The sequence below is a fragment of the Sus scrofa genome, chromosome 5 (genome assembly GCF_000003025.6).
Source record: "Sus scrofa isolate TJ Tabasco breed Duroc chromosome 5, Sscrofa11.1, whole genome shotgun sequence".
NCBI lineage: Eukaryota > Metazoa > Chordata > Mammalia > Artiodactyla > Suidae > Sus > Sus scrofa.
The window spans coordinates 57,728,914-57,748,594 of record NC_010447.5 but is presented as its reverse complement, the minus strand read 5'-3'; the positions used below and the strand labels follow the sequence as shown (position 1 = coordinate 57,748,594).

Here is a 19,681-nt window from a genome sequence, read left to right as displayed (position 1 = left end):
CTAAATTGTGATATTTTGCAACTAATTTAAAAAAGCAGTGACAGAAGAGAAAGAACACGAAGAGTACACTTGAAAAACTATTTCATCTGGCTTTAATTTTTGAGGTATGTTGAACTTTTAAAATTACACAAGACATTTCTTGTACTTCAATGCAAGAATCAAGTATAACAAACACACTCTTGCATCAATAACTTTTAAAATAATTTTGTAAGTCTCAACGGGGGAGTTATTGGCATCTGCAGAAATTCACTCGAACCATTAAGCCTCCATAGCCTTGGATTTTCCTGAAATTAGGTAATGAAATGGATCACCTGAAGTTTTATAGAGCAAGGGAAGCTTCTTCCTTTTTGCTAGTATTGAAAATGAAGTTTCATTTTTCTGAAAACTCAAATAATAAATTACAAGTTTCCTGTAAATGACAAATTCTTAAAAGAGTAGCAAGTTCCTCTCCTGCACCCTAAATTCTCCCTCTCTCTCTATAAACGCCATGTATACATATACACACACATTTATGTACATGCATATAGTATATGTGTGTGGAAAAAAATATATATATGGTTTTCTTGTTTTTTAAATATTACAGAGTGTGTAAATACTCACTTGAGGTGTATTTAATCATCACATCACAGATGGTCAGGGTTGATTGCAATTAGAGAAATAACTTTTTCTTTTATACTTTTGTCTTTTAAAAATTCATCCAGATTACAGTGTGTAGTTAGGAGACGTTTACAGAACTCTTGGCTCCTTTTATCATCGAAGTCAGTTGTTACAAACCATATTTCGATCTCTTCCAGTTTACAGAAAAATGAATTTAAATTGATGGCCAAAATTACGGTAGTATTTCTATTCCATCTGAAGGCCCAGGGTTTGTGTGTTTAGGCAGAAGTTGTTAAGCACGTCCCTTAGAACTAAATGATGTCTGAAGCTAGTGGTAGAAATGAAAGTCTATGCATTCGATGTAGATTTTAAAGGAAATAGTTTAATCATTATAAAATCAGAAATGTGTAGGTGGAGTCTGAATCCTTGAATGTTAAATTTGATGAAATTCAAACCTATAAATACTTTGGTGAAAAGTAAGAAATACCTTAAGTGAGCCACATTGGATGTTATGGTTTTAAGAGTCAGTCTTGCCTGTTTGGGGGCCTCCAGGGTTAGTGGAATTAAGGTAGGATTCACTGGACTGGTCACTGGTGTCAAAGGTTATTGGCTCATTTCCTGAGAGGGGCATTGGCCTTTCGAGTCGTGTGGAAAGCTTTTCCAACGGGGAACTTTGAAAAACCTCTTGAAGATTTTGAGTGGGAATTTAGACAAGGAAAAGGTAACCCCTACACCTGCTGCTCTACACTAGCATTCACCCTAATGTTGATCTGTCGAACACAGTGAAAAGACATCCTGGGATGTGATCTCTTAGAGGATCTAGCACCAGCCAATCCAGGCATTCATTGTGATAGAAGACTCTCTAGAGTCATCTAGTTTTAGCATCTCTGATTCCTCTTTCTGAGTTGCTTACCATATTTATGTCCATGTTGGAAGCTTATGGTAAATCAGCCTAATCAAAGAAGCACAACAGTATCATTGAGAAAGCAGAAAAATATTCCAGTGACAAAGTAACTGTTTATTTCATTTGGTGTTTCACTGTGTTGGTGACCTCAGTAATGGCATGATGGTATTTTTCTGAGGCCGACTTGAATTCTACCAGATGCTTCTCATAACTTTTGATGGCTGCTTGAAGCTGTGTTTTCTCCACTGCTCCCAGGATGGCACGGAAAATCATATCTATGCCAAGGCCAAGAACAGCAACTCCTATGCTACCAAGGAGCGATGCACCAATTTGAGCTAACACAGTGACCAACTTGTTAATGATGCCAGTTGTGACATTTGAGCCCACAAGTTTAACAGCCACTGCGCTGGCTGCAGAAGTAGCTTCTCCCAAGATGACTGAAATAACCTTTTGTACTATGGCAATTTTCTCGGTTTCTCTTTCCTTAATATCCTGAAGTTTTCTATAAAGGGTTGGCTCTAGCTTATCTTTTAGAGCTTCATCAACCTTTTGCAATTCTTTTTGGATTTTCATCATGGCTTGAATGATGATATCACAGTTTTCTTTGATGGTCCCATCTCTTTTCATTTCAATGGAGGCCAGCCTGCACCCTAAGTGCATATTTAAAACTCCAATCAGCTTATTGGTGGCCTGGAAGCTGTCAGATAAGCAGTCAAGGAGCTCCTGGTGAAGACGGTTTACTTCTTGCCGCCTTCTTGGGTTCTCTGGATAGAGGAAGTCACTCTGAGCCATATTTCAAATATGATCTCTGAAAAATACAGTAGCAAATCTTTACTAAAAAATCTTGAAAACTATCTACTGTATGCATAGATTTGGCTAGGAAATCTTTTACTTTATTAATGGCAAATTAGTGTGCAATCTAAGGAATTTTTTGGAAAACAGCAGATTCTTCAAAACAATGTTTTGAAACATGGAGTCAGTTTATGGAAATATGGGTGACAGAATACAACCTAGTGAGGTGTTAATTAAGACATTAGATTTTGTGGTGAGGGGGAATCCTAGATAGGGATTTTTTTGTGTTTCTCAAGCATCTGATTATTAAAAAATGTGATTATTCCCAAGTAATATTTAATGACATATTTGAAACAGACTGCAGTTTTAAATGGTTAGCTCTGGACTACCAGTGCTCCTTAATTTCCCCAACCTCTCTCTAGTCACCAGGTTGAATAGACCTACCAGATTAATGTTTCTAATATTTGGAGTTAAATTAGTAGGGCCAAAAAAAAAAAATTAGTAGGGCCAGAGAAATATTAAGATCTCTGAGTTTACTGGGTAATAATACCTAGTTTTGTTTGTATACTTTTCATTCACAATACTCAAAACACGCTTTATATATTTACAGGCAAAGTATTTTTTCTGTAAATCTAAGGGACATCCAAAGGCAACACATATAACGTTAGAATCTTTACAGAAATCCTTATGATAAAAGTATATTTTCAAGAGTCCTTGGAATAAAATCTCACTTGGGGAGGCAGTGGGCATGGTAGAAGGGACAGGGAAGTTATGACTCTGGCTCTCTATTTGCAAAGCTTATAAATTTATAAATCTCATAAATTTAGAATTGTCTATATTGCACTTGGCCATCAAGATACGCTAGATTTAATCTCATAAGGAAGATTCTGTTTCACAAAGGTATTTAAGCAAGAGTACACCGTAGAATGAATAAAATAAGCCTGATGTTTGTAGCCTTCTTGTATTTGCACTTTGGGCTCAGAGAAAGAAGGAACAAATATCATTCCTCTGAATGAATTTGGGTGAAACTTTGAGCCGAGTTAAGAACAATATCCCTCAATATGTGCACCTGGAGTGGGTTTCCTATGTCCCTGACAGTTTTATTTTTCTTTTAAACTCTTGGGAGAAAAGAAAGAGAAAGTGGAGTCCTTTATACCTGCTTGGGATCTGGCACATTTCTCCTTCTGGGTAAACAACATCCAGATTAATTTGCGCCCTACCTTTTCTAGGACCACAGTTCTCAGCCTAGGTACTGGGAAACTTAGATGCATGGGATGAAAGAATGAAGATATTTTTCTCTCAAGAAAATGAGCATGAACATAACATATCCTCCAAATTCTAAAGATACAATTTGGAAATGGAAAGGGGGAAATGTTTGAAAGATGTATTAGGAATATAATTTTTGCCCTAGATTTTAGGAAAATGTACTGGTATCCCTGGTGGAATAAATTTTTATCATGGTCAGAAATTCATTTTTATATTTGATTTAGATACAGTATACACACACACACACACACATGCACACACACAGACACGCACACACGTGACAGACACAAATTTCTCCAAATCAATAATTAGAAAATATCTCAATTCCATTTAAAGAAATTGTCAAGCGTCTATTAAATATGCCCCGATCTCACCGTTGGGTTGCAAATTGCAATTTGATAGCCACAAACTGAGACTATGATTTTACTTTTTTCTCCTAGAAATTTTACATTAACCTTTTTTCTTTTTTGGCTCCTAGTTTTCTGATCTTATCATGAAGTAAAAACTCCAGTTTCTGACTTTGAATTCAGAGGCTCACCAACTACATCCCCATTCAGATATCTAGGTGAGAGGAATCTTTCTTACCCTGAAAAAGTGGAAGATTTTTCTAAAAGCTGTCACATGCCATTATCCGAAGGCATAGCTTTTAGAAAAGGTGTGTGGTTCTATCTACCTAGATACACATGGAGAAGGGAAGCTTCCTCCTTGATGGGAGGTTGCCTGTTTCCAAGTGGTCAGTTTCTTCCCAAATAATTCATTGTCTAAACACAACAAATTCAGCATAACATACATCTGAAAGTCTAAATTAGTGAAAGTACTTTTTTTTTTTTTCTGGAAAAGTAATGATGGGACCTTTTCCTTACCAAACATTAAAACACCACAAAAACATAATATTAACCAGTATTGTACAGGTGCAAGAGTAGATGGAATCATGGAACAAAACAATCCCCAAAGGAGACACTTCTATACATTTGACTTAATATATAATAAATGTAGAATCTCAAATCAATAATAATTGCAATTAGTGTTCCATAAATGATATTGGCATGATGAGCTAGTTTGGGGGGGATTGAAAGTTAATTAAAATGTTATCAGTGTAACATATGTAAGATAATCAAATAATAAAATATCTAGAAGAAAATAGATAATTTTCAAATGTCTGTAGGGAAGGCTTCATAAGTCTAAAGCCAATGGGGAAAAGTCACACAAAATGTGACTAACAAAGATGACCGTGTAAAAAGAACTGAAAGTAAATTGGTTAAAATGCAGGAAAAATGAAAAAGTATTGATTTCGAGAGTGTAGTTATTAATAAGGAAAACAATAATAATCTAATAGCTGACCATGCAAATAGCTCTGAACAGACAGTAAAAGAAGAAATACTAGTAATAAATTGGTGAAAGAAGTTCAGTCTTAACCAGAAATCACAGTACTTTTTCAACCACAAGAAATATTTTCTTTCCTTTACATTCTCAAGCCTTTGCATCTACTCTTCCATAACCTTCTTCCCAGTATCCAGATATCCATAATTTTGAGCCAATAACAAGTTTAAGTATTTGTTATCACATGACAGTGCTCCAGTTAGTGATGGGCAGTTACATCCATTTCTGTACACAGAGTTTCTGCTGTTATTTGAGCATTTTATTAGCGTGGTTCATGAAATAGTTTCTAAAGAGCCCTGAGGCAGCCTGATGGGGAATTGCTAGCCAGCAGGTGGAGTGCTTGGTCTCTGGTGCGCCAGTTTCACCCCAGCCTTTGCTGAAGCAGCCATGCTTGCTTTGTGGCTATGTTTGGGTAGCGGGTGTGTAAAATTTTTATGTGATGAGAGAGTATTGTTGCTAAGACAAAGTTTGGAAATCATCTGTATTTTGACTTGTTATTTTCTTAAAAAAAAAAAAAACCTAAACAGTAAACAAATTTGGAAGTGCTAATCCCAGTGGTCAACTTGTTGAAGGAACTTGGAATGAAAACAGACAAGCTTCAGATGAATTGTTATTTCATCAGTTTTGTTGACATGAGAAGTTAATATTCACGATTAAAGAGCTAATAAGAAATGGTTATCTAAAAATTAATGTTTATTTAGTGATACTACATAATTGTTTTAGTTTTTTAGGAAAGAAACAACTATTTAAAATAAAAGTATATTAGTTATCACATATTTAAATAAAAATTTCTCAGGATACTTTTGTGAATAACAGTAGTGCATTGATGGTCAAGTGCTATAGGAATTTAAGAGAAAAATTAATATTGAGGTGATTAGAGGAAGATTCATGGAGAAGGCAACATGTGATTATGTAATGTATGAGGAAATTAAAAGATTTGAAAAAGCAAAGTATTTTAAAGTAAAAAAAATTTTTTTGTCTTTTTGGATATGCACCTATGGCATATGGAAGTTCCTAGGCTAGGGGTAGAATCGGAGCTGTAACAGCCAGCCTATGCCACTGCCACAGCAGCGGGGGATTTGAGTCACATCTGGGACCTATGCCTTATCTTGTGGCCGGATCCTTTATCCACTGAGTGAGACCAGGAATTGCACCCTTGGTCCTCAAGGATGCTAGTCAGATTTGTTACTGCTGAGTTACAATGGGAACTCCCTAGAGTAAAAAGTTAACAGTAATAATATATAAAGACTTTAAAATATAAGAAAAAAAACTACTTGTAAACCTACATCTTAGTTTTTTGTTGTTCTTCTTTTCCAAAGTTTGTTTAAATGCATTAGTATTTTTACAAAGTTGTAATAATAGCATAAATAAAATTTTATCTTATATTAATTTACTTAAATACTTTCCCCTAGCTCTAGTTTGTAATCATTTAACATGGTTATATAAAGTATACATGTTAATATAAAGTTATTAACATGTTAACAATAATATTAACATTGTTATTAACATGTTAATAGTAATTGTTAAACAAACAATTATTATTGTTTTCCTTATACTAGTTCTGAGCTTTGTTCTTTAATTTAAATAAAAATCGTGGCCTTTAATTGAAAAAAAAAGTTGATTATGGTTTGATGACACTGATATAATTTCTTTAAAAGAACATTTCTGACCAGAAAGCAGAATATCAAGTTCATTCATTAGCATTTACCAAATAACATGTATGATATCTGAAATATTTCATAAAATATTCATATATCTTTACCATAATTTAATAAATCCTTAATTGTTTCACTATCTTAATATGAGCATTTTAATACAAATAGTTCTTTTTTCCTCTTTAATTATCTGGATTATTTCCCCAGGATAAATTTCCAGAGGAAATTCAGATTATATGAATGTATAATTTATATAATCAATAGGAATGAACACTTTTATAACTTTTGATATGTATTGCAGATGCATTTCAAAACCTTTTACACTGATGTCAAAGGCATATTTTTATAGCAGGGCACTGGGTGTGGTTCAAAGTCAAAGACAGTTCTGTGAAATACTGTTGGTTTGGTTTGGGAGCATAAGTTCAAATTTTGGAGAGTTCTTGCCTTTGTGGAAATACATCCTAAAAAAGGTAATGATGAAATGATACTGAGATTCACTTTCACATAATCTAGAAGGGAGATTGTAGTAGGTTTATAGAGTAAATAAGATCAACCTTGTTTTGATGATTTTTGAAGATGGGGTTATGGGCACATGAGAGTTTATTATATTGTTGTCTCCATTTCTGTGCGTGTTTGAACTGTTCCCATGATAATATTAAAAACAGAAAGAAAGAAAGGAAAAAAGCCCACCACACTGTCCAAGATTCTGCTGTTTGGTCATTAGTGCTCTCTGAGGAACTATCTACCTTTCTTCCTGCCGCCTTGTTCTCACTATTCATATTGGGTCCAGCTATCATGCAAGGTACACTTATTTGGGAAGGTGGGTATGGGGTGTGGGTAAAGTTACAAGCTCTTCAGGAGAAAACAACAGCCACTAACCAGTTCTGAGCTTCGTTCTTTAAATAAAAATCATGGCCTTTACTTGAAAAAAAAAGTTGATCATGGTGTGATGACACTGATGTAAATTCTTTAAAAGAATATTTCTGACCAGAAAGCAGAATATCAAGTTCATTCATTAGTATTTACCAAACATTTACTTGAGAAACTTCTGCCATATGCCTTAAGGCATTAAAAAAAATAGACAATGTTCCTTGCCCTCTGGAAGATAACAGTCTACTGGGAGACACAGCAAATGCCCAGTGATATTTAAATGTGGTATAATTTATGAAGGAGCATAAACACTATACATTAACTAGGATTAGAAAGCACATTCATGCTTTCATAGGTACTGAATGCTTAAATTAATGCCAAAGACATAAAAGGAAATGTTATAGTCCGTGGGAACCACACACATTCATACAGGTGTCATTTCATCCTTATTCTTTTCTAAAATTGATGTCTTTACTGCTTTATCTTCCCTTCTGACATAATTATGTAAGTTGTTAATTTTCTTTGTGTCTTCAGAGACATAAATGATCCCAAGGAACATGCTATGGGATCCACTTAAAACATTTAAAATATTTATAATAATATATGGCTAGGATTCAAGTATGACATGTTATTGCAAACATCCTTTAAATATGGAGAACATAATATTAATATTATACCAATACTAAAAGAAATACCCAAATTGCTTACCTTGCCGTGTTTCTGTGTTCAGTGGTCCCAGGAGTTGTTTAGGATTACTGTTGCAGTGCTTTTTCATCTGGTTTCATCTGGATTTTTCTGATGGAATGTGATGACTTACAGACTTTGCCCGTCTCTGCTGGGTCCCTCTGCCTGTCTGATTTATCAACTGTTTCTGCATGGCTTAGTTCTCAGAATTCTTTTATTTCCTATATTAATATAAAATTAGTATATATTAAGTAAAATAATTTGAGAGACTAATACAACAGTGAAACAGTTGATTTTTTTGTTCTTTTTTTTTTTTTTTTTTGTCTTTTTGTCATTTCTTGGGCCATTCCTGCATCATATGGAGGTTCCCAGGCTAGGGGTCTAATCAGAGCTGTACCTGCCAAGCCTACGCCAGAGCCACAGCAACACGGGATCCGAGCTGCGTCTGCGAACTACATCACAGCTCACGGCGACTCCAGATCCTTAACCCTCTGAGCAAGGCCAAGGATCGAACTCACAACCTCATGGTTCCTAGTTGGATTCGTTAACCACTGCGCCATGACGGGAACTCCAATTTTTTTGTTCTTTAATGGCTTAGTAGGTTAAGAACCTGACTGGTATCCATGAGGATGCAGATTCAATCCCTGGCCTTGCTCAGTGGGTTAAGGATCTGGTGTTGCCACAAGCTGGTATAGGTCACAGATGCAGCTTGGGTCTGGTGTTGATATGGCTGTGGCGTAAGCTTCAGTTGTAGCTCTGATTTGACCCCTAGCCTGGGAACTTCCATATGCCAAGGGTGCAAAAATAACAGTAATTCTTGTTGTTTTTGAGTAGGTAGAGGATTCAGAACCAAGATGATAGCTAGGAGGCTTATAAGATCTAGAGGTACTATCCTTTAGTTCTGAAGAAGGACAAAGTGGGGTACTATTTTACTTTTGTCCCACCAGGTCATTGTGAACTTAATGTATCCTAGGTCCCACCATGTAGGAGCATGGGAAGAAAGGAGAAAAAGTACCTGAAGTCAGTGTATCTGAAGTATGTGTGGATGGATAAGTAGGATTTCAATAGATGTGTTGGAGTGGGATATGGAAGAGATGATTAAGGTGAAGAGAATGCTATGAACAAAAGGCTGTGGAGCATTTTCAGGGGAAAAAACATTAATCCAGTATGCTGATGATACAGCAGTGAAGGGAAGGCAGGTAATGGAAAATTGAGGGCAGCTTGTAGATGGCCTTAGATGCCATGCTAAGAAATGGTATTTTATTCTCTAGATAGTACTGAACCATTGAAAGTTTTTGTAATGGGATAATATTGGGAGGTTTGGATTTTGGAAACGTCAATTTATATAAACTGGATTAGTGGGTATGGATAATAAAGCATGGGTTTACAAACTCCAATGCCTGTAGTAGCTGGACAAGATATGTAAGTAATTGAAACACTTAGTGTGAAACAATAGAGTATAGAGGGTGAAAATCCAGCCTATAGGGGACAACTTCAGCTCTAGGAAATTTTTTCAATTCAGAAAATGAACTAAATGCAAATTTCACTTTTTCAGTAGTCAGTAGAAATCCAGATTTCTATGCATTAATTTTTTAAATAATATTTTATTTTATTTTATTTTATTTTGTCTTTTTGCCATTTCTTGGGCCACTCCCGTGGCATATGGAGATTCCCAGGCTAGGGGTTGAATCGGAGCTGTAGCCACCGGTCTACGCCAGAGCCACAGCAACGCGGGATCCGAGCCGCGTCTGCAACCTACACCACAGCTCATGGCAACGCCGGATCGTTAACCCACTGAGCAAGGGCAGGGACCAAACCCGCAACCTCATGGTTCCTAGTCGGATTCGTTAACCACTGCGCCATGACGGGAACTTCTATGCATTAATTTTTAATTAAATTAAATTTATTTATTTATTATGGCTCTACCCATGGTGTATGGCAGTTCCTGGGCCAGAGATTGAATCCAAGCCACAGCTTCAGCACCGCAAGCTGTGGCAAAGCTGAATCCTTTAACCCACTGCATTGAGCCAGAGATTTAACGTGAGCCTCCACAGGGACACGAGCTGCTGCAGTGGGCTCTTAACTCACCATGCCACAGTGGGAACTCATCTGTTTCAATTTGTAAATTTGCAACTGATACAAATTTTGAAAAAGCATTGTGAGTCAAATGAAGCACATCTCCTGGTTAGATTTTTGCCTGTGGATTGCCAATTTGTGATCCCTGGATGGAAACATTGTGATCAAGTGTAAAACCATTAAAATTATCTTGGTGAGATTAACTAGAGTAGTAGCTATGAGAATGGAATAGAGGGGGTAGATTGAGATAAGTTCAGAGAGAAATAAGTTTTAGGGACTGATTCATTTTGGAAAAGAGAAAATGAAAATGGATCTGGTGCTTCATCAATGAAGCAAGAGTTTAGAGGAGAAAATGTTTTTTGAGGAGATGAGTGCAGTTTTGGATAATTGTGTGGCATATATTGGTGCAGTCACCATGTGGAGATGCCCAATAGGTAGATGGAAATGTAGCTCTGGTGATTGGGAGAATTGCCCAGGCTACCCTAGGAGATTTAGGGGTCATCTGAATATGGATGGCATTTGTAGTTATGGGGCCAGATGAGATTTTAAGATGAGATCTTAAAGGGAGAAAGTTTAGAATAAAATGAGGCACAAAGACAGCTTTGCAGAGCTTAGGAGACTAGCGAGAACTTGGTGGTTAAGGAAGAGAAGCCTGGGGAGTTCCCGTCGTGGCGCAGTGGTTAACCAATCCGACTAGGAACCATGAGGTTGAGGGTTCGATCCCTGGCCTTGCTCAGTGGGTTAACGATCCGGCGTTGCCATGACCTGTGGTGTAGGTCGCAGACGCAGCTCTGATCCCATGTTGCTGTGGCTCTGGTGTAGGCCGGCAGCTGCAGCTCCGATTCGACCTCTAGCCTAGGAATCTCCATGTGCCGTGAGAGCAGCCCAAGAAAATGCCAAAAAAAAAAAAAAAAAAAAAAGGAAGAGAAGCCTGTAAAATAAATAAATGCTTAGAGAGGATGTAGAAGGATCAGATTTATATAGCACCACAGAAGCCTCAGGAGCAGAAAATTTTGAAGTAGAAAGAGGTATTCAGCAATTTTAAATAATGCAGAGAACTCAAGATGGTTAGGGCCTGGAAATAGGCCAAGAGATTTGATGATTAGAAGTTATTGGTGCCCTATAGGAAAATAGTGAGAGACATAACATATTACAATGATGTAAAGAATCTCTCTCTTGAGAAATTTGGGGATTAAAGGAAGGAAGGAGATGGAATCATTACTCAAAGGGAAATCAGAGTCAAACTTTTTTTTCCCCCCGTAAACTGAGTAGGGAATTGAGTACGTGTTTATAGCTAAAGGAGAAGGCAAAATGGAGAGGGAGAGATGGAGGTTACAAGATGTATCGGTCAGTTTGGGCTGCCATAACAAAATACCATAGACAGGGGTCTTAAACAACAGAGATTTATTTTTCTCACAGCTCTGGAAGCTAGGAAATCTAAGATCAAGCTGCCATCCCATTCAGTTTTTGGTGAGGGCTCTCTTCCTGGTTTGCAGGCTGCCCCTTCATGCTGCACCCACACAAAGTGGAGGAAGGAAGGGAAGGAATTCTCTGATGTCTCCTCTTAGAAGGGCACTAATCCCATTGTATTAGGGCCCTGCCTGATGGCTTCCTTTAACCTTAATTACCCCTTGGTAGGCCCCATCTTCAAATATAGTCATATTGGGAATTAGAGTGTCAACATAGGAATTTTGGGAGGATACCTTTCAGTTTACAGCACAAGAGGAAGGGGAGAGGGTTGATAGAGCAAAATTTTAGAGGAAATATCAAAAGAGGATTGTGAACATTGGTTAGAGGCATTACCATTTCTCTCTAGAGGAGAAGACAAATTGTAATAAAAGTACAGAAACATTTTTAGACAGGACAGATTTATGGTGAGTTTGCGTTAGATGGCTTTGATCTTCTTGGGAATGCAGCTTCCTCTATCTCCTTGGTCTGCTGTTATCCATCTTTCAGAGTTATTTGATAATTACTTTATACATTCTGTACAGGATTTTTAGTTGTAGACAGTAGGAAAGATTGGATGGAATGTGCTTGCTCTATCCTAAATGGAACCTGAGCCCCTCTATATAATTTTTTTTTTTTTTTTTTGTCTTTTTGCCATTTCTAGGGCCGCTTCTGTGGCATATAGAGATTCCCAGGCTAGGGGTCTAATCAGAGCTGTAGCTGCCAGCCTACACCACAGCCACAGCAACGCAGGATCTGAGCCATGTCTGCAACCTACACCACAGCTCATGGCAATGCTGGATCCTTAACCCACTGAGCAAGGGGAGGGATCGAACTCGCAACCTCATGGTTCCTAGTCGGATTTGTTAACCACTGAGCCATGATGGGAACTCCTAATTTTTAATGCTTTATCCAAGCTTTTCCCCTGCATTAGATGGTTACTGAGGGTAATACCTGAGAATAGTGTCACTCCACGTATCAGAATATCCAGTTTAGTATCTAGTGCACAGTATTTGGTATGGGTTTACGTTTAACAAAACACTCTTATTCTACTTTTAAAATTATTATTATTATTGTTATTTTGTTGTTGTTGTTGTCTTTTTGCCATTTCTAGGGCCACTCCTGCAGCATATGGAGGTTCCCAGGCCAGGGGTCTAATCAGAGCTTTAGCCACCAGCCTACGCCAGAGCCACAGCAATGCAGGATCCGAGCTTCATCTGCAACCTACACTACAGCTCACGGTAACGCCAGATCCTTAACCCACTAAACAAGGCTGGGGATCGAACCTTCAACCTCATGGTTCCTAGTCGGATTCGTTAACCACTGAGCCACGACGGGAACTCCTATTTATTTATTTATTTTTTTGGTAAAGCACAAGATCACTTTTGCTTTGAAGCTTGTAATGCTTTCCAACCTTTGATAGGTATTAACTGCACGTTTAGATTATACTTTCAGTGTCTTTATGGTTGACAAATATACATTTGGATTACTGTTTATTTTACAGTGCTGAAGCCTTTCTGCTGGGGAAATGTCTTCAGAGTCAGAAAAGGATAAAGAGAGGCTGGTTCAAGCTGCCAAAACGTTCTTCTTTCACATGCAAGATCTTGCTTCTTTCACAAATGCTCTCACTGAGTTGTTTAACAGCAATATGAACACTCAGATCTTCTTGATAGCTATGAAAGAAGATGGCTGTGTTAAGGATGTCTTTGAACAAATGCTCAGAATTTTTAAGGAGATGCATTCTGCCGTGGAGGCAATGCAGGACAAAATGCAAAGTGAACCTATATGTTCCAAGATAGCAACAGCTGTGTCCTCTATGGCTGAGAAGAGTAGCAGTTTAAAGGAGTTTCAACAATCAGCTAAAGAAATGTTAAAAAATGTCCAAACACCAGCCATCGTCTCTGTGCTGAATAGTGGGAATATCCTTAAGGGTTTGGAATCTTCTCTTTCACTCTTGATGAGATATCCCATCATGAATCTTCAATTCAATGACTTCTATAGCAAAGACACCAAAGAGCAACCAGATGCCAGCACATCTGAGAAAAGCCCAAGTCCAGGTCCATCCAAAGCCACTACAACTGACAACTTAAAAAAGTTGCAGGATACACTAAACACCGGCACTGCCAAGAATACCCTCAAGTCAGCCGCAGATCAGCTGGAGCAGATTGTCAAAACTCTGCAACCAATCTTAGAGATCCTCCAAAAAGCCATAAAGACTATAGAAACCAAGTTTTCTGGGTTCAAGAAAGCCAACAACTAGTAGGAATGCCATAAAAGTAGTACTCATTTCTGTCAGAAGACCAATTCAAATCCTACAAGTTTTCATAGTACTTTCTAAGGCCTTGGATGCCAGACATGTGCTCTGTTGGGTCATGAGTTCAAAGAGTCCACCTGGCCAACCAATTACCTCAAATTTGCTTTATTCAAGTAAAAATAAAGAAATTGTGCTTGAAATGGCAGTAACTGAAAAGAATACATTGTTCAAAAAAATCAAATAGGGTATTACATTTGAGGATGTTTCTAAACCTTATATTTCATCTTAAAGCTTAATTAAAATAACCTTCAACTAATTTCCACCCTTAGTAATTCTAGTTACTACTGTGCAGGTCCAGGTAGAAATATACATTATAACTAAATAATATGGTAGAAACCACTATTTAAGCCTAAGAAACAACAAAATATAATGTTCTGCACTTTCGTTGCTCATATATCAATTCGACATACTTTAGTGCCTTGCCTATCATAAGCCATCACTCAATACTCTTGATGTGATTTATCCAAAAGTAAATAGGAACAATGAGTGAGAAGTAATAGAATTTTCTTGTGTACCTAAGATCAGAGAAGATGAGTTATTCTTGTTTTTTTTGTGACTGAGGTCTTATGATTAGGAGATATTAGAGGTTGAAAAATGGAGGTGTTCTAACATTTCACCAAAAAGGACTATAACACTTGCTTCTTGACTGTAACAGAAGTAGGATTTCTGAGATGTGCTTGTTTTGGGGGAAAAAGTTAGATAAATTCATTTGGTTACCACAAAGTCCTGGGCTCTCTGATTACGAATGAGTGTGTACTCTCAAGATTGTTGTACTTCATTTAACAGGAACTTTGTTAGGAATAAGAAAAGCATTTATTAAATCTAGTGCAATTGTTTTTTTCTTTTTAGAAAGTATTGAATTTACTACTTAATTTAAAAGCAGTGAAGTCTAGTTCTCTATTGGAATTTTCCCTCTGAGAATACCTAAGAATTTTCCTCATTTAAACATTTTCTTGCTTAAAATTTTAAATCCCATTTTTTCCCTAAAATTTTTTCCCTGTATTCTGTTAAAAAAAAAAAAAAGAGTCTGAAGCATGAAAAACTAAGATGGATAGAAATTGAGTGTGAGCATTTGATGGAGAGGGGAAAAAAAAGGTGCTCTATTTACATACTTTCTAGCCTGCTGCTTAGATCACTTCCACCAATGTTGTCAGATAACCTCCCTCCTCATAGCGACTTTGAAGTTGTACTTCTTTGGGGCGAGAGCCCAAGAGCTCAACTCCAAAGTCAAGGCTCTCATTGCAATAACCATTGTAACTTTATATTTGTTTATTCATTTATTCATTCATTCATTTGTTTTTTGCTTTTTAGGGCCGAACCTGCAACATATATAAGTTTTTAGGCTAGGGGTTGAATCAGGGCTCATGGCAATGCCAGATCCTTAACCCACTGAGTGGGACCAGTGATCTAAACTGAGTCCTCATGGATACTAGTTGGGTTTGGTACTGCGGAGCCACAATGCAAACTCTGTAAGTTTAAATAAAGACTACTTTCCATGGTCCCTAGCAGTAAGACCTTCCAAATGTCTGGTGGTGAGGGTCAAGGGGATTTTGAGCATTTCCAGGGTTCAGAGGGCCTGGAGGAATAATGAGTTTCAATACATTAACTCTGCCTTTTCTCTCCACTCCAAAGCTGAAGCCTTGCTCATTTGCAATAGATATCCATTAGTAGCTGCCTTATTTGTTTATTTTTTTAATTTATTTTTTATTTTTTGGTCTTTTCTAGGGCCACACCCACGGCATATGGAGGTTCCCAGGCTAGGGGTCCAATCAGAGCTGTAGCCGCCAGCCTACACCACAGCCACAGCAACTCGGGATCCAAGCCATGTCTGCGACCTACACCACAGAATAGCTGCCTTATTTGGAGGGAGATCTTGAGTGGATGCATTTGCTACTCTCCTCTCAAAAATACACATATATAAATGGGAGGCAGAAGGTGTAACTCTTGGAAATAACAAGGACTAAGAAAAGTCCAGGGGCAGAGGCTTTTTGTGAAATGACTGGAAGAATGACAGGTGACAGTTCAAGGGAAATCTTCACCGGAGGCCAATGGGAGTGGCAGCCAGTGTAGCCCCTTGCTGTAGAGATGGGGTGTGCCCACTTAAATGAAGATGGGTGGTCTTCGGATGCTGGTGGCTCTTGTGAGTCTTGCCATCACTCACAGTGCCTCTCATGACACTTTCTTACCACTGGGCACCACCCATCTGCCCACTCTGATGACTTCTTGTTTGCTGCTGGTTCCCAGCTTGTGGAATTATTGGGGGAGGGCACAGGGGAGGAAGCTGTATTCTTATATCTATTACTCTTATTTAATATTTCCCTCAAATACTTTGGTTTGAGGTTCCTCTCATTTCCTCTCAATTGCTTCAGGTTTTGAAGGACAAAGTGAGGAAGGCTTACCTGTTTCTACCTCATGCCTCATCTCATTCCATCTCTGAGACCCTGAGCACAATGTGGCCTAGTGACATGAATGAAGCAGTAGTGGGGAGAAAAAGTCAACTGCCACAAAGTAAAGCAAAGCAAAACAAAACAAAACATATAGTCATTTGCTATAGTAAAAGGAAGAAAGAAAAAGAGTGTCTTGTAATACTTGAAATATCCTTTTTTCTCCACTTTTTGTGAGTCACCAGTGTTTGGTACATCGTGGTATCTCTGAAAGCATGTAGCTCAATAAATGCTTGGTGAACTTGACCAAATCAAGAACTAGTTCATTCAGCGTTAAGTCAGTTTGATGCAGATCATCAGAGAACTCAAGCAAATTAAACTCTACAGAATTTTCTTTCACTGGATTTATGTATTTATTTTTAAGTAGGAGTAAATGGAAAAATTCAGAACAATCAGAGGCATAATAAAACACTTTTTATATAAAGATAAAAGTAAAATAATAAATTGGCCCAGAGTATTTTTTTGTATTTTCAAAAAGGAGAGTTGTGTGTATTGTTTTAATAAACTTACTATAGCAGATAGGTACTATGCAAATTTATAGTGTGGATTCTTTTTAACCATCCATGTGAGTTTATGCACAACTGAGGATCCATTTTGTCTTTATAAGATATCCAGACTAACAAAGGAGCAGAAATTACAGTGAATTTTTTGAAATTGGTCTCCTAAGATTTCATGAATTTACACTGTTAATCAATTTAAATCAAGGGTCCACTTTATAGACTTCTTGCACAAAACCTTTGGACTACAGGGAGAAATTGAGGGGATGCAAAACTGTGTAGCTTCATCCTCAACTAAACCCACAAATCTACATAATTCAAGAGAAAAAATTCTGTCTCCAGAGGTTGGTTCTGTAAAGCAGCAGCAGGAGGAAGAACTAAGTTTTTTTTTTTTTTTAACTTGGTTATTCCCTTAATAATCATAATCACATAAATCACAAGTCTGAAGGGTTTTTTTGTTTGTTTGTTTGTTTTGCTTTTTAGGGCTGTACCTGTAGCATATGTAAGTTCCCAAGCTGCAGCTTCCAGCCACAGCAATGCCTGATCTGAGCTGCATCTGTGGCCTACACCACAGCTCATGGCAATACCAGATCCTTAACCCACAGAGTGAGGCCAGGGACTGAACCTGCATCCTCATGGATACTAGTCAGGTTCATAACCTGCTGAGACGTAATGGGAACTCCCTGGAGGGCTTATTAAACACTGATTTCTAGGTTTCTGATTCCATAGCTTTGGGATCAGGCCCCCAAATTCACATTTCTAACAGGCTTTTAAAGGATGCTGACACTGCTGGTGTTGGGAGCATGCTTTGAGTCATGATTGAGGGTCGTACTCAGAAAACTGATTTCTCATGAAGATCAAATGCATTAGGCTAGTTCTTTAGCTTAACTGAATGGCTTCAACTTTCTTCTCCAGTTACATTCCTCCTTCACTCTGTCAGACCCATTTTCTGACTCATAAATATTGATCGTTCCTGTATCCCACATTTTCTTCTACCTAGCTTTCTCTTTTCCATCCATCCGAACATCCTCCCCTAAGCCTCATCTCTGATAGAAAGCTGTATCCACCTTTAGGCCAGGGGAACCCCATTTTTCTCTAAACTTCAGGCACTTATTATTTGTACTTGTTTTTGGCACTAAGCACTTGAGACACACACATACTTACTGTCTTTTCCCCTTCCTCCTACCTTTTGCTCCCATCCCAATATCCCAAGGCCTTGCTCAAATGCTGCCTCCTGCTTGAAGCCCTCCTGGCTTCTCCTCTTGCCTCTGTTAATAGGAATCCCTCTTCTGAACTCTCACAAACAGAAGACTTGATTTTCCCCTTTCTTTTGGTATTTCTTTTGTGGCTCATTTGTGTTCTCTTCTTAATTTCTCCTAAGAGGTGATAAACTCATGGAAACTCTGTCCTAGTGTATCCATATTTAAATCCCCAAAGTGCTTTATGGCTCAACAAATGCATTTACGTGGCAGAGAAAAAATATAACACATTTCACCACTGCCTCATCAGGGCTCATTGCAAAGTTCATCCCTAGAGCCAGGCCCTCAGGACTCTTGCTGGGTAGCAAAAAATCTGCCAAAGTTGCTGGGCAATGAATTATGGAAACAATATATGTTTATGACAATTTTATGTATGCTTTATTGGGTATAGAGGACAATGCAATGTATGGGACAGAGGTGTATTTGGCCCTATTTTTCTCAAAATCCCAGCGTAAAGAATGACAATACTGGGAACTCTCCTACACCATTGGTAAGAATATAAATTGGTATAGCCAGCATGAAACCCATAAGTTTTTTTGTTTGTTTGTTTTGTTTTGTTTTGTTTTGTTTTTAAGGGCTGTACCCAAAGCATATGGAAGTTTCCAGGCTAGAGGTCGAATTGGAGCTACAGCTGCCAGCCTACACCACAGACACAGCAACACCATGGGATCCAAGCCTTATCTGCAACCTACACCATAGCTCACGGAAATGCTGGATCCTTAACCCACTGAACAAGCCCAGGGATTGAACCTGTGTCCTCATGGATTGAAGATTCTAGTCAGATTCATTTCCACTGAGCGATGCCAAGAACTCCAAGAAGGTTGTTAAAAAAACTAAAAATAGAGCTATTAAATGATTCAGCAATCCTATTCCTGGGTATATATCCAGAAAAGACAAAAACCTCTACTTGGAAAAGATACATGCACCCCAATGTTTGTTGCAGCAGTATTTACAATAGCAAGACATGGAAACAACCCAGCAAAAGGTGATTGGCTTAAGAAGATGTGGTACATATACAATGGTATATTACTTAGCTATAAACAAGAATGAAATACTGCCATTTGCAGCAGCACGGATGGACTTAGACAATGTTATTCTTTTTTTTTTTTTTTGTCTTTTTGCTATTTCTTTGGGCCGCTCCCGCGGCATATGGTGGTTCCCAGGCTAGGGGTCTAATCGGAGCCGTAGCCACCAGCCTACGCCAGAGCCACAGCAACGCAGGATCCGAGCCGCGTCTGCAACCTACACCACAGCTCACGGCAATGCCGGATCGTTAACCCACTGAGCAAGGGCAGGGATCGAACCCGCGACCTCATGGTTCCTAGTCGGATTCGTTAACCACTGCGCCACGACAGGAACTCCAGACAATGTTATTCTTAATGAAGTTGGTCAGACAAAGACAAATGGTATATGATACAGTTTACATGAGGAATCTAAAAATAATACAATGACTCTATATACAAAGCAGAAACAGACTCACAGACATAGAAAACAAAC

General features: G+C 38.1%; 2 protein-coding genes across 2 annotated transcripts; one reads left to right on the top strand and one right to left on the bottom strand.

The window, feature by feature from the left end:
* Window positions 76-8,364, bottom strand: SMCO3 (single-pass membrane protein with coiled-coil domains 3). The gene is made up of 2 exons (XM_003126459.4): window positions 8,173-8,364; window positions 76-2,309 (listed from the first exon to the last, which is right to left on the bottom strand). Exon 2 carries the CDS (start codon window positions 2,291-2,293, stop codon window positions 1,616-1,618), a length of 678 nt encoding a protein of 225 aa, XP_003126507.1. The 5' UTR covers window positions 2,294-2,309; window positions 8,173-8,364; the 3' UTR covers window positions 76-1,615.
* On the top strand, window positions 12,983-14,140 carry C5H12orf60 (chromosome 5 C12orf60 homolog). The gene has a single exon (XM_021092308.1). The coding sequence runs from the start codon at window positions 13,199-13,201 to the stop codon at window positions 13,928-13,930; it is 732 nt and encodes a 243-aa protein (XP_020947967.1). The 5' UTR covers window positions 12,983-13,198; the 3' UTR covers window positions 13,931-14,140.